This window comes from Rousettus aegyptiacus, unplaced genomic scaffold (assembly GCF_014176215.1).
Source record: "Rousettus aegyptiacus isolate mRouAeg1 unplaced genomic scaffold, mRouAeg1.p scaffold_m13_p_4, whole genome shotgun sequence".
In the NCBI taxonomy this organism is placed as follows: domain Eukaryota; kingdom Metazoa; phylum Chordata; class Mammalia; order Chiroptera; family Pteropodidae; genus Rousettus; species Rousettus aegyptiacus.
Window position 1 is genome coordinate 50,558,955 of NW_023416307.1, and position 15,102 is coordinate 50,574,056.

Here is a 15,102-nt window from a genome sequence, read left to right on the forward strand (position 1 = left end):
GTCCCTGAGGAAGGGGAGGTCCAGTGGATGGCCTCGGGGTCAGCCAGCTGCCCTCTTCCAGCCAGCCTAAGGTACCTGTGGCATGCTCACCCACCCGGATGAGCAGATCTGAGGGCAGGATGTTTGAGCTGAGTTGGAAGGAGGAGAAGGTGGGCTCAGTATTGGGGACTGGGGCTTGTCTTGACTCCCTGCAATCCCTTGGGGCAGGTGAGTGTGGCTGTGAAGTGTCTGAAGCCCGATGTGCTGAGCCAGCCAGAGGCCATGGATGACTTCATCCGGGAGGTCAATGCCATGCATTCACTTGACCACCGAAACCTCATTCGCCTCTATGGTGTGGTGCTCACGCCACCCATGAAGATGGTGAGTACTGTGGGTGGGAGAGGCCCATGGTCTCTAGGCCTCAGGTTCATCCCTCCTGCCTGTGCTGTGATTTACTCCTTACATCCTAGTGAAGGTCCAGGGTCTCCCAGATCCTGCTTTGGCAAAGGGTCACAGTGGTCTAGCCTGGAAGCGACTATGCCTGCAGGGTCCCGTGTCCATCTCTGTGTTTTGCTTGTGTTCATTGGCAGAGAGTTGTACCCATGGGAGGAGCTGGCCTTAGAGTTTAGTGCTTGAAATTTCTCACCTGAGCCTCTTTGGGTTGTTTCTCTGGGCCTCAGTTTCCCACATTGCCTAGAGGGAGAGGCTTGGGAAGCTGTAGGACTCCTAGAGGTCCCCAGAGGACAGTCCAGGAAAGCATGGAGCATGGCTCTGGTAGGCCCTTAGGAGGAGACTGAGATCCCAGCACAGGGTGCTGAAGGAGGGGCAGGACTCAGCCTCGCGTATTCCTCCCGCTGCCTCTGACTTCAGGTGACAGAGCTGGCGCCTCTGGGATCATTGTTGGACCGGCTTCGCAAGCACCAGGGCCACTTCCTTCTGGGTACTCTGAGCCGCTACGCTGTTCAGGTGGCTGAGGGCATGGGCTACCTTGAGTCCAAGCGCTTTATTCATCGTGACTTGGCTGCCCGCAATCTACTGTTGGCCACTCGAGACCTGGTCAAGATCGGGGACTTTGGGCTGATGCGAGCACTACCCCAGAATGACGACCACTACGTCATGCAGGAACATCGAAAGGTGCCCTTTGCCTGGTGAGGGGCAGGTGACTTGGGCTCACAGGGCCTGCACTTCACCCTGTCCCACCTGGTCCCTGCACACCCAGACGTCAGAGCTTCCAAGGCCTCTACACCCACAGCCCTTGTCTCTTCTACCCTTCTTGTGTTCCTATCCATTCACTCATCCATCCAGGAACTTTCATGTGCCAGGCACTAGACTACATAGGAATAAGAGCCGTGGGGACTCATAAAGGTTTCCTGGAGGACTCAGTATTAAGGTTCTGAAATATCAAGAGAAGGTAGCCAGGCAGACTGGTTGGTGAGCATGTTTCAGGTAGAGCTAGTGGCAGACAAGGCATCTTGACTGCGATCGGGGATATTCACCAGCACAGGAAATGGTCCCTGGCCCTGCCCTTTCCCTTGTGTGAGCCAATCCTTGTGCTGAGACTAGCATGGGCCTCTGGTGTCAGAGGCACCGAAGGAGCATAGTCCCCTGCTTTGGAGTGGAAGGAGTTCATCCAGTTCAGCTTGCCAGAAAACTCTTCTAATCCAGACAGTATGGTCACCCTACTTAGTAACTGACTTTATATCTAGGGGGAACATACATTCTGGATTATGCCTGTAGTCATAGAGTAGCTTGTAGTACCCCCTTTTATACTTAAGCATCCTGGTTTGGGTGGTAAATTATAAGGTCACCTATTTTTATGCAGCCCCCTTAAAACAACTCTGAAGTGAGCAGGTTATTGTTATTCTGTCTTATAGATGACGAACATGAGGCTTAGAGATCTTGAGTGACCTTCTCTGGGTCCTATCCCTTTGAGTGGCTGGGCTAGCTCTCCAGTCCCATGAGAGATTCTTTGATTCTCCGTCTGGAGTGGCTTCCTCCTCGCTTTTTACGCCTCAGCTCCCCTGGAGTGCCCCTTTGCTGGCTCCACTGTGACGGCATTTCTCCCCGCCCAAGGGGGCATCCTTGAGGGAGTGTGCAGATGTTTGGTGAATCCAGTGTGACTGTTTCCGCACATTTCGGTTCTTCCCCAAGCCCTATCCAGATTTCCCACCCACACTTTCCTGCTGAAATAACCCAAATGCTAGGATCCTGCCCAAAATCTGGAAATTGTCATCTTCCCACCACAATTAGAAAACAGCCTTAGCTCTTATCCCTCTGCCCTCCCTTTTGCCCCTCCTCGAGTCGCTGACCTTCCTTTCCTTGCTTCCCTGACCTGTGAGCTTCACCTTCTTCCGACCCCCAAGCCACATGTGGGTTAAAAGCCCTGAGCAGAGATGATTTTCCCCAAGTCCGTGATCTACATAGTCAAGATGTCCTGCCCTGTCCGCTTCATACCAGGTCCCCAGTACCTGCTGTTGAACCTGGCACATGAGGCACCAACATGTTTTTTGAATGAGCATTTTATGTCCATTGGGGCTGTTGTGGGTGGAGGTGCTCTGAGAGGGCTTCCATTTGACCCCTGCTTCTGCCAGGTGTGCCCCTGAGAGCCTGAAGACACGCACCTTCTCCCATGCCAGTGACACCTGGATGTTTGGGGTAACATTGTGGGAAATGTTCACCTATGGCCAGGAGCCGTGGATTGGACTTAATGGCAGTCAGGTGAGGGGGCGGGGATGTGCTCTTCATAAGTGGGTAGTGGGTTAATTTGATCCCAACCTGGCCCTGCAAGAACTGGCTTTTACCTGCTGGAGTCTTGTCTTCCACACCTTGTATCTTCATGACCTCAGCTGAGTGAGGACAAGGGCCCCCAGTGGTCAGGAGAGGGTCAGGCAGGGGCTTGCTCTTATTCTTAGCCCTTGCCACAGCTACCTGTCTAGAGACCCCAGACCCAAGGATAAAGGTCAGAGGCCTGGGGAGAGGCCCCACCCCAAAAGGCAGACATCTTTAGGGTCCAGGCATGGTGGCCCACACTCTGGTTGCATAGGCTGGAGGGAAGGTGGGAAGTGAAGGGCTGGGTGCTATGTGTGTCCTCAAACCATATCACTGTCTCCAGATCCTACATAAGATTGATAAGGAGGGGGAGCGTCTGCCCCGGCCTGAGGACTGCCCCCAGGACATCTACAATGTCATGGTCCAGTGCTGGGCTCACAAGCCAGAGGACAGACCTACCTTTGTGGCCCTGCGGGACTTCTTGCTGGAGGTGAGGGCAGGTCTGTCCATGGGGCTGCAGTGTCCAAGCAGGGGCCCATTCTAGGGTGGGCAATGACATGTCTTTGCTCTTAGGCCCAGCCCACTGACATGAGGGCCCTTCAGGACTTTGAAGAACCAGACAAGCTGCACATCCAGATGAACGATGTCATCACCGTCATCGAGGGGAGGTAGGGAGCATGGGAGCTGCACCTGCACTGTCTTGAAGTGTGCAGGCTGGAGGGGCTGGCTGATCAAGAGCTCTTCTGCATCCACGGTTCCCATGGCAACACCTAGGCGGTGGCGGGCCTGAACTGTGCAAGGATGGGAGGGCAGGCCTGGATCTGCCCCTGAGTGCTTGGGGTTAAGTACGCATGCAGGTGCTCCTGCTTTGGGGGTGTTTTCCTGCCTAGCACCACCTCCATCACCCTTTACTCACTCTGCTCCAGCCCTGGTTGTGTGGGTCAGAGCCAAACTGCCATTATGGTGAGGCAGCCAAGCCTCAGGACTACAACTGGAGACTCTGGAGCTCCTAAACTTCTTCCTCTAATCCTCTCCCTCCCTTTTCCTTCCTGCCTCCTCCCAGGATAAGGACTCTTGACTACCCACAGGGGCATAGTTCAGTACCCCAGAGTCACTCCACCCTCTTCCTGGCAGCTCCTGCCTTTCCACTGGGCCCCACTGCTCTTGCCCAGGCTCCCCTCTATCTTCTGGGCCTCCCACTCTGGCCTCTCTGTCCCCAGGCTTCCCTTGCAGGGCTTCATTTCTGGCCCTTTCCTCTTCACACCTTGCAACACATGTCTATCTACAGGCAGCATCTCCGGCAGCCCCCAAAAGCTCCTGCATGGAGCCGTTCACCCCACCCTCTGTTATCTGTACTTCAGGGTATCTGAGGAACTGGTTAGGGCAGGGCAGGCACCAGGTCCCTTTGGAGTAGGGGGTGAGCATGGAGGCCTGGAAGAGGAAGGAAGCAAAGGTGATTCCCTGTTCCTGGAGGACAAGAAGGAATGTAGTCTGTGGTTTGGAGCTGAGGGGCCAGGGAAGGGACTGCAGGCCTGGCACTCTGGGAGAACATTCTGGAAATAGGAAGATTAGGGGTGAGGGCCCCTCTGGAGGTGCATGTTAGGACCATAAGTCAGAAGTCTAGGTCTGCAACCATTCTCACCTCTAGGAACCAGAGGGCTTTGGACTTGACCCCTCTGTGCCCTGTAGTCCCCAGGTCTTTACTTCTCCCATCCCTTGCTCTCAGTGGGGGCCTGTGTGCCAGGGCCCAGTGTTTCCTGGTGGTGACTCAGGAGCTTCTTATTTCTCAGGGGCGTGTGTCTCTGGAGCTAACGCCCTGGGTCATGTCTGGAGCTAGGTAGGCAATGGGAGGGGTCAGGGAGCTCTCTTCTTGGGAAGTTGCTGTGGGCATGTCCCACCCTGCCCTTCTGTCACAGGCTCCTTGCTGCCTGCCAGTGTGGGCTCTGTGCACTCCTCCTCCAGGGCCACCAGCCGATTTGTACCACAGTGCCCGCCCTTGGTCCCTGGAGCTGCTCAGGATGTGGGAGGTGAGGGGCAGGAGGCCATGACAACCGGTGGAGCTTTGGGAGTGGGCCTGTGTGTTGGTGGTACCAGAGCTTTAACTGCCCCCTTGTTTCCATGGTGCCTGAATCTGTTTGGCTGGCTCTGTCTCCATGTCTCTGGGTGGATGGGCTCTCTGTGAGTGTCCCTTTGGGCCTGGGTTTGTACTTGCGGGTCCCTGGCTGTTTCTCTGTCTCTTAGCCTGCCTCGGAGCTCTCTCTCTGTCTGTACCCTTCTGTTGGTCTTGTATTCCATCTGGCGGAAGCTGTCTCCAGCATTCGTTTCCTAGTCCAGAGCCTGGGAACCCCCTTGCCCCTAGCTCTGACTGGTTCTGAAGGCTCAGTACTGCTTGAGGTACCAGGCAATGGGCAGAGAATCACTTTGCTGTTCCGTGAGTCAAGCTCATGAGGCTCGGTCTAGACAGGAGGACAGACAATGTCTGCTCTTTTCCAGGGGGTCTTACTTGGAGCCTCGGATGGCTTGTAGCACTTCTCTCTTCTGTGTTTATTGATTTGGAGAAGGGAGATACAGGTTTCTGAAATCCTTCTGTAGGTCCTTGGCCTGTGCTGGACCCTGGAGCCTCTGCTTCTTGTGGTAGGTGAGAGAAGAAGCAGCAAGGGTCTGTGTTCCTCAAGGCCAGGCGCTGCCTGGGACGCCCAGAGAGAAGTGGGTGGGGTGGTGTTTTGAGCAGAATGTTTAAGCCACATTTGTCAGCCATTTCTGGATTAATTTAGGCCAGGACTGGGACGAGGGGCTGAGATTTCAGAGGCCGATCCCCAGTGGAGTTGGGACATCCTTAGGTAGTTCTCAGTCCAGGCCTCAGCTTCACATTTTGCTTATTCCAGGACACTGGCAGGAGCAGGAAGTAGGAAGTTTTTGCTGGAGCTGCTGGGACCTTTTATCCTTCCGTGTCTTTGTATCTTTGCTGCAGTGACTATTGGTTGACATGGTGGGCCTGGCTCTCCTGTTGTTGCCATGGAGACTCTGGCCTGTTGGAGGGGGAAGAGATGGCATGGCCAGAGCAGGCTGGTGGGAAGGACAGGGCTTGGTCCTTTCTGGGGTTTAGGTAGGTTGGCCCCACTGAGTCTCAGAGGGAGACAGGTGGGAGGGGAGCGTGACACAGCTTTGACCATCTTATTGGCTATCTCAGGAGTTAAATTTGCGCCTTGTCAGGGTCAGTGTGCTTGTGGTGTAATCCCCAAGGGGCCTCTTTCTCACATACACGCTCTACGCTTGCCTCCCCCTCCCAGGAGCAAAGACATTTTTGAGGAGTAGTGTCAGGACCCCCAGCAGTCATTGGTGGCTCTTGCCTCAGCCATACTTGTAATGAAGGGAGGTGGGCTTGGTGTCCCTTCTTGTTCTCAGAAGTGGCTGCAAAGGAGGCTCCTGTATGAGGAGCTTGGCTGTGTTGGCAAAAGAAAAGGAGGGGAGGGAGTGACCTCCTGCCGGTCCAGCTTAGCTGAGGGGGTCCACACAGGAAGGGCATGGTCATGGTCTCGGCCATGAGTACATTGTGCCCTGTACTGCATGTCTGCCTCGACTGCATTTCTCACCCCAGTTAATGAGCACCGCTGAGGAGGAGTGGGGAGCAGAGTCCAGTGTCCAGCCCTGGGGTTTCTGTCTGAGGCAGATCTGTGGAGGGGCTCTCCAAATTCAGGGAGTGTTGGGGGAGGGTAGCAGCAGGGCACCTTGGTGCCAGGCATGCCTCCCCACCCTCTTTCCCGGTGGCCCTCAACCTCAGCTGGCCCTGGGGGTATAGGGACAGCATTTTCCTCCTTGGAATGGCCCTGCTATTTTCGGATGGGCTTTGTCTCCTCTTCCCGGGTGTTGTCATCCTCTCTTCTTCCTTCCTTTCCTGCCCTTCCCACCCGGAGGGCAGGGTGGTAATCACAGGGTTGCTGTGTCTGTGGTGGGCCGGTCAGCGACCTTGTTTACAAGGAGGCTGGGCTCCTATCCCTCCCCTGCCTCACTTCTCAGCTTCCCAGGGACTGCCGTGCTCGTGGGGTTCAACTTTGGTCTCTGGAACAGGCTGTGTTGGGGTCACGATGCCCCAGTGGGCCGCATCACTTCATGGAGGAGGGTCCTGGTGCTCGTACCTTCCTGCCTCCTTCCAGCCTCCAGTCTCCCCCAGTTCCACCAGTCTTGCTGCAGTTTGGAGACCTCTCTTTACGTTCCTGGCCGTGGACAGGTAGCATGCAGGTGGGGGATTGACAGGGCTTGTAGGTTGGTGCCACATGTATCTACCACAGCAGCACGAGGCAGTCACCACCTCTGCCTTAGCCCAGGTATTGCCCACATCGTCAGGGGCGAGTGACCCCAGCAGCAGGCGCAGGAGCCTCATGGCATTCGATGGTGCTCTGTTCTTCCTTGCCACCCCAGGGGCTTAGGCTGCCTGACAAGTTGTGTATCTGTCTGCAGTCAGAATGAGGGGTTGGTAGTCCAGCCACACCGGGAGGCTGGGTTCTCTTCTTGCCCTTTGCTTAAGACGGGATTAGAGCTCCTTCCAAGGAGGTGGATGGGATGAGGGCGAGGGTCCCACAGCCCTACCAGGAGCTTGTGAAAGGCACTGGAGATACAGTAACCGGTGACATGAAGGTGCGGGTTGCCCCAGGTGCTTCCAAAGGCATGAAGGAGACGGGTTGCGGTTGGAGGGCTTGGCCTCAAGCCCGGTGCCAAGACCATGGTGCTCTCTTGGGCCTCCAAAGCTCATAACTCTTGGTACTGGGCCGAAGAGTGAAATCGGGTGGCCAGAAGAGGACCGGGCTCCAGTTCTTGTCAGAGGAGGAGGGAGGCCAGGTGGTATTTGAGAAGGGCTCTGGCTTTACAGACTAACAACTGGATTTGAATCCTGGGTTTGCTGCAATCTTTTTGGTAACTGTAGGCAAGTCATTTCACTTGTTTGAACCTGTTTTCTTATTTGTAAACTGTAGGAAAAGCTATCTCACCCACCTAGGTATCTTACAATAAGGCTGTGTGCCAACAGCCAGGTCCTCTACTGTGGGAGTGGCCAGGCTTGTGGGGGGCTGCTAGGCGGAGGCCGGCTGATTGTGGACCACCCTGGTCTTGGGGCCTTGACCCACATGGTCCCTTCTGCCAAGGTGGTAAGATATCATAGCTAAAGAGCTTGGTATGGGAAGGGTCCCACTCCTTGAGGCTGTCACACCACACCCTGGTGCTTACCATGTCATCCTTCTTGGGCAGGGCTGAGAATTACTGGTGGCGAGGGCAGAACACGAGGACGCTGTGTGTGGGGCCCTTCCCTCGCAACGTGGTGACCTCCGTGGCCGGCCTATCAGCCCAGGACATCAGCCAGCCCCTGCAGAATAGCTTCATCCACACGGGGCATGGCGACAGCGACCCCCGCCACTGCTGGGGCTTTCCCGACAAGATCGATGAGTGAGTACTGGGCAGGGGCCCCGCCTGGGGATCGCGGCCAGCAGCTCCTCCCCGCGCATGCAGGCTCTTTCAGGTTTCCAAAGTCCTCGCCATAACCAGAGGGTAAGAGGGTCTCTTTTTGCCCAGCAGCTTTTTCCTACCAGCAGGATTAAGGTTAGGACAAAGGATGGACCCGCACTTACATTTGGTGGAAAGGCCCTGGGGGCTGCAGCTTGAAGCCCCCGTGGTACACTGGCCTTAGGAAGCTGGCCTTGGGAGCAGCTTTTGGAAGCAGTTCAGTGGGAAAGCCTTTTCCATGAACCCTATCATTTGAGTAGCAGTCTCCCTTCTCTTGCTGGTAGTTGAGAGCCCGGGAGATTGGAACTTGCCCTGTCAGGCCCAAGGGTACAAGTCACAGAAAGAGCTCACTGTGGGGGGACTTCAGAGCACACGTTAGGCAGCAGCTCAGCGCCCTACCTGCTGCTCACTCTGCCTAGGATAGGAGTTCAGTCTCCTTTAAGTGAAAGGATGAGGTCACTGGGGGCATCTAGGGAGGATACAGAGAAGAATTAGTCACTTCCTGGGTGCCCTGCCCCTGGATTCCACCTGGCAGTCCTTCACACCAGGCCACCTTGCCTCTGCTGGCCTCAAGGGGCTTTCAGGCCCCTGTTCTCAGCAGCCATTGTTCCTCTGACTTCTGATGCATGTTTCTGCCCAGAGGGCCATGGTGAAGCAGACCCTTCCCCTGTGTGTTCCCACATACCAGAGCACTAAGCTCTGGGAGGGCAGCCCCGTGCGTGTCACTGCCAGAGCCAGGTGAGGGCCTGAGAGCGTTGGGGCAGGAGAGCACAGACACTTCCAGAAGGAGGCCCGGTGCCCTCTGCCCTGCTCCTGGCGTGCCGTGGCCAGCCCAGCCCCATTCCTCTGGGCTTTAATCAGCCACAGTGACTAAGTCCCAGATCCTGACAATCGGTACAGGGTTGAGGGTGAATTGGGAACAGAGCGGGCGCCGCCACTCCTGACTCCTGGCAGTAGGGTCGAAGGGTGCCTCCTGCCCACCCTGACTGGGGAGCGCAGCCGGATGCCTCTGGGCCTGGCAGCAGAGAAGAGAGTGCCAGTAGGTGGCTGCCGGGTGTGGGTCGTGGTGCCACCGGGTGGCAGAGGGCCTGCTCTACCCTTATCGGTTGTTCCTGGAGCCTCTACGGCCGGCCTTAGGCTTTTTCACTGGCAGTCCGGAGCCCTTTCCTGTCCCCTTTCCATAGCGCCCTCCGCTGGTTACAGTGTCGCTCTGTAGAAGGGCGCTGCTGGGAGTCAGAAGTCCTGTGCTGCAGATGCTCACCTGTGAGAGCCTTGGACGAGGTGATCTCTTAGATGCCGAGCCCACCGGACAGGCCCGGCATCTCCTCCAGAGGTTTCCTCACTGCCACCACTCCACAGTGGTCGCCCGCCCTCTGACCTGGTTCCTCCCCACAGACTGTATCTGGGAAACCCGATGGACCCTCCGGACCTGCTGAGCGTGGACCTGAGCGCCTCCCGCCCAACCCAGCATCTGGGAAGGGCGAAAAGTAAGAGCCCCCAGCTCCCCGGCGTACCCTAGTTCATCAGCTGGCCAGGGGCACTATTTTCTCAGGCCAGCCCTGAGCCGGCTGTTCTGGCTCTGAGACGATGGTTGGGTCAGGGCAGCAGGGGGACAGCTGTGTCCCTGGCTCCAGCTGGGTGTGGGGTGGAAGATGAGAGGCAGCTGTATCCGCCGAGGTGGGCCTCCTCGGTCAGTCCCGCGTTGGCCTGTGGCCTCAGCTCTCTCCACCCTCATCCCTTTCACCGTGCTCAGAGCCTAGCCCTTCCTTACCCACCCTAATCCCACTCTCCTCTTCTAAGCCAAAACTACCCCACAGGCTTCATCTTGGCCAGGAGCCTCATCCACCCCCTAGATCCTGGGCCTGTCATTCCGGAATATGGTTTTTCCCATCCTGCCGCCCCATTGCTTCCCATTGCTCTTGGGTTTGTACACTCACTCACCCCTATTCACCGCGCTCTCTCTTTCTCCACGCCCTGCCCTCTTGTCTGGCTTTTCTTCCTCCCTTGTCCTCTGTCTGTCTTGCTCTTCCCCTCTCTACTCTCTGCATGGCCCTTCCTGCAGGGGAGCCTCCACCTCGCCCACCTCAGCCCGCCATCTTCACTCAGAGTAAGTGGGGCTGCTCTCGGTGCCTTGGCCCCTGCCCCCTCTCTCCTGTCATTCCTCCTCTCATCCTGGAAGGTACAGAGTCCTGGTGACTGGCTGGGCGGGAGGGGAAGCGGGTGTGTGCTGTGAGCTTTAGCTGGCCCAGCGTGCTTGCCTCTCCCCACCCCCCCCCCCCCCCAGAACCTGGGCTTCTGGAGCAACTGTGTGGTCCTGGCGCCCACCTGTGCCCCTCTCTGCCATTGCCTGCCTGCTTCATTCCCTTTGGGATTTGCAGAGGCTGGCCTTCCATGATGGTGGGTCAGGAGTTCCTGTTTCTCTTATTGGTGGGGTTGCCCATAGGCCCCTGCCTGCACTAATGGCCTGCTGTAATGGGGGGTGGGGAGGGTAAGGGTTACTAACCAGGGCAAGGGGCACTTGAGGTCTTGTGCAGATGGAGAGGGCATCAGAAGCAGGCGGGTATGGGCTTTTGCTTGCCTTAGCTGAGATGGAGGCAGGGGCTCACCCACCATGTGACTGTCTGACAGTGCCCAGAGCAGGCTCTCCCCTCCTGTTTGGAAAAGGGTCAGTGTGCGCTGAGAGTTTGACAGCTGAGAGGGCTGATCTCCGGGGGAGTTGGGGACACTTGGCTTTTTTCCCATACCCCAGCTTTCCCATCCGCCTGCCTAACACTGCCTCCCTGCCTGGGTCTCCTTTCCATTGCAGAACCAACCTATGATCCTGTGAGTGAGGACCAAGACCCCCTGTCCAGTGACTTCAAGAGGCTGGGCCTGAGGAAGCCAGGCCTGCCCCGTGGGCTGTGGCTGACAAAGCCCTCGGCCCGGGTGCCAGGCACCAAGGCAGGCCGCAGCAGCGACACTGAGGTCACACTCATCGACTTCGGTGAAGAGCCTGTGGTCCCTGCCCCACGGCCCTCCGCGCCCTCGCTGGCGCAGCTGGCCATGGACGCCTGCTCCTTGCTGGACAAGACCCCGCCGCAGAGCCCCACTCGGGCACTGCCCCGGCCCCTGCACCCCACGCCTGTGGTGGACTGGGATGCGCGCCCGCTGCCCCCGCCTCCCGCCTATGACGATGTGGCCCAAGATGAGGATGACTTTGAGGTGTGCTCCATCAACAGCACCCTGGTGGGCACAGGGGTCTCTCCTGGACCCAACCAGGGCGAGACCAATTACGCCTTTGTGCCTGAGCAGGCGCGACTGCTCCCACCCCTGGAGGACAACCTGTTCCTCCCTCCCCAGAGTGGGAGCAAGCCACCCAACTTGGCCCAGACCGAAGAGATCTTCCAGGCGCTGCAGCAGGAGTGCATGCAGCAACTGCAGGTCCCGGCCAGTTCTCTGGTCCCCTCACCTAGCCCAGTGGGCGATGACAAGCCCCAGGTGCCCCCTCGGGTGCCCATTCCCCCAAGGCCCACGCGCCCACGAGGTGAGCTATCTCCAGCCCCTTCAGGCGAGGAAGAGATGGCGCGGTGGCCTGGACCTGCCTCCCCTCCCCGAGTACCTCCCCGGGAGCCCCTGTCCCCTCAAGGCTCGAGGACCCCCAGCCCTCTGCTGCCACGTGGTAGCTCCCCGCTGCCATCCCGGCTCTCAAGTTCACCTGGGAAGACCATGCCTACCACCCAAAGCTTTGCCTCAGACCCCAAGTATGCCACACCCCAGGTGATCCAGGCGCCTGGCCCACGGGCTGGTCCCTGCATCCTGCCCATCGTCCGTGATGGCAAGAAGGTCAGCAACACCCACTACTACCTGCTGCCTGAGCGCCCACCCTATCTGGAGCGCTACCAGCGCTTCCTGCGTGAGGCCCACAGCCCCGAAGAGCCAGCCCCCTTGCCTGTGCCCCTGCTGCCCCCACCCAGCACCCCAGCCCCTGCTGCCCCCACTGCCACTGTCCGACCTATGCCCCAGGCTACCCCAGACCCCAAGGCCAACTTCTCCACCAACAACAGCAACCCAGGGGCCCGGCCAGCAGCCTTGAGGGCCAGTACTCGACTACTACAGAGGGGATGTCCTGGAGACGGGCCAGAGGCTGGACGGCCAGCAGATAAGATTCAGATGGTGAGTACCAGACCTGGCTACTGGGTAGGGAGGGGCAGAGGCACAAGGGCCCTGGAAGAGTGGCCCCAAGTGGTGCTGATGGGTGGGTGGGTGTGCCCAGCTGCAGGCCATGGTGCATGGGGTGACCACAGAGGAGTGCCAGGCGGCCCTGCAGAGCCACAGCTGGAGCGTGCAGAGGGCTGCCCAGTATCTGAAGGTACCACCACCTCCTGCCCACTCTGGTTTTCAGGGACCCTGAAGACTATTCTGCTCTTCTCCCCTTCCTTACTGCCCCACCCCCCCGGCTCTGCCCCCACCCTGCTCCGGTGACCCTTGGCCCCAGTGTGTCCCATGGCACCACCTTCTGCTCCTTAGGTGGAGCAGCTGTTTGGGTTGGGTCTGCGGCCGCGAGGCGAGTGCCACAAAGTGCTGGAGATGTTCGACTGGAACCTGGAGCAAGCTGGCTGCCACCTTCTGGGCTCCTGTGGCCCTGCCCATCACAAGTGAGTGAACGTCACACCCTGCCACCTACCTGTCCCAGAGGGGCGTCCTGGACCACACCACTCCAGGAAAAAGCCCATTTAGTTCCTTGCAGGCCTTGCACCGGCAGGAGTCACGGCTCCCCGGCCGGAAGGAGGGAAGGTGGGCCCCGCCCCCGGGCGAAGACCAGTGTGGATGAGTAGACTCTCTTGAGCGCACTTATGTAGACTTTTAGCCACTTTGTTCACGTGAACTAATGAGTAAGAGGCAGTTGTAGGTTCTCTGGTTACAGGGGGCTTATTTGCGCAGCTGCTCTCTGAGCGGCCTTCAGAGAGCAGCAGTTGAGGACTCAGTGATTTAAACAGATGTTTCTCACCTCTGCATTTCACAGTTCAGTTTAAAGTAACACAGTTTTAGTGCCTTTTTAAAGGAAAGTCAAATAAAAAAACTTCATTACTTTCCTGTAAAGAATTTAAACATACGTATACCTAACAAAATAATAGTTATGTACATAACAGTGATAGGTAGTGTAAATACACGTACGTGAAAGTTTTACCAAGTCAAAAGTGCTCAAACAGATAGATCGCAACGTCATCCCTCCCAACGTCGTCCCTCAAGAGGCCCCGGTGGAGTGTGAGTTTCAGAGCAGTAGGGCTGTGGCAGCAGACAGCCTGAGGGAGAGCCCGGCCTCCTGCTCACCACCGTGGCAGCTCACACACGCGTTCTGATCTCTCAGGTCCTCATCTGTAAAGCGTGTGAATGACAGTGCCTCTCTTATAGACAGGATTACTATTAAGGAGGGATGCCTCATCTGTCACCACAAGCGTCTGGCACACCCGACACCATTAGTAAATTCATACTCATCTGCATCCAAATAAACAAGCTTTACTGTGTCTGTGAACCTTGGGTACTCTTAAAACATAATCCTGCTGGTTTCTTATTTTTAGTTCTTTAAAGAAAAAAGGCATCCCAGGATGATAAGTTCCAAAATTATTGCCTAGAATTACCAGTTTTCAACCGATTTGCCTGGCACTGAGAGGCCCTCCTACACTGCGCATTCCATACTCTGTTGCGCTAGCCCTGTTGATGGAGGGTCTTTCTGGTTCTTTCCCTTGCTTTAGGCGCTGAGATGTCTGGAGAGCCAGGGGGTCTGCCCTGAAGAACTCCGTTGAGCCTGTCCTGTGGAGGGTGGGGAGATGCCCATCCCAGGCATGGAGAACTTGCTGCCGCGGCAGGGAGAGATCAAGGCAGCAAGAGGCTGGGAGCCCTACTTTGCCCGTCCCTCCCTCACTCAGCGCTGCCCCTGCAACTTCAGTTCAGCCCTTGGTGCCCCTTGCCAAGGTGTAGGAAGGAGCCCTGTGAAAGCAGGCCTGGCGGTGGCCTCAGCAGGCCCTGCGGCTGACCAGCCTCTGGCTCCACCCGGTCGGGCCTGTGGCTGGAGTGTGTCCCCAAGTCCTGCCGATGGGGAAGCCAGGCTTGACCACAGGCTGGGAGGATGTGTTGGCCACATGGAAAGGTGGACCAGCAAAGGGCTGGGCCCTTCTCCAGGAAGCCCCTGGTGGGCAGTTGGGGTGTTGGACAGAATGTGACTTGTGGCTTTGCCACGGACATGTTATGGGACTTGGCTGGTCTTAGGATCTTGTGCCTAGAAATAGCCTGAGGTGGCTCAGGAAGCAGAGCAAGGGTGCCAGATAGTTCTCTGGCAGGGACCAGGGCCCAAGGCCCCAGAGTTGGAAGGAGACCAGGGGGGCAGCCGCCCTGGAGGGACACCAGTGCTTCCTCTGACCCCACTCCTTCCCTGTGCGTTCCATGTTTGCCCACCAACTTCTGTTGCCAAAGTTGCTTCCCCAGCTATGGATATCTGCTTCTTCCAGAGAAATAAAGTTAGTTTCTATTTTATGTTACTTACTTGTGCCTGCCTGTGTCTGTGCTTCTTGATCAGCAGCCTGAGGCCTCGGCCGACCCCACCCCCACCCCCCAAGCTATTGCCATCTGTCTAGGGCAGCAGGCCCCATAGCACCACCTATGGACAGAGGAAAGAAGTGCAGGCCTCGTTGACCCTAAGTGGTCTCTCCCCTTCTGGGGCTGACAGAGGGTCAGAGCCCCCACCGGATGTAGCCACTGACTCACAGTCCCCATGTTTTTGCTCTAGAGTTCCATAAGGCAGGATATACCTCAGGAGAGAACAGAACACAATTAGCTGGAGCTAAGCTAGAAATTTAGTAACAAGGAAGGCTTCAGTATGTCAAG

The 15,102-nt window shown here is 57.2% G+C and overlaps 1 protein-coding gene across 8 annotated transcripts in view; it reads left to right on the plus strand.

Annotated features, from left to right (window-relative positions):
- Positions 1–14,760, plus strand: part of TNK2 (tyrosine kinase non receptor 2) — a 38,700-nt gene extending 23,940 nt beyond the window's left edge. For 4 of the 8 annotated variants that reach the window (XM_016135244.2, XM_016135235.2, XM_036219093.1 and 1 more), the window contains 12 exons: positions 208–360; positions 850–1,127; positions 2,571–2,697; positions 3,092–3,238; positions 3,322–3,416; positions 7,990–8,184; positions 9,637–9,728; positions 10,304–10,348; positions 11,048–12,393; positions 12,494–12,589; positions 12,748–12,875; positions 13,974–14,760. In XM_016135244.2, coding sequence (XP_015990730.1) covers positions 208–360; positions 850–1,127; positions 2,571–2,697; positions 3,092–3,238; positions 3,322–3,416; positions 7,990–8,184; positions 9,637–9,728; positions 10,304–10,348; positions 11,048–12,393; positions 12,494–12,589; positions 12,748–12,875; positions 13,974–13,980 — 2,709 coding nt within the window. In that variant the 3' untranslated portion in view covers positions 13,981–14,760. The other 4 variants (XM_016135245.2, XM_016135239.2, XM_016135243.2 and 1 more) reach the window with 2 other exon arrangements.
- Positions 14,761–15,102: the final 342 nt, after the last annotated feature.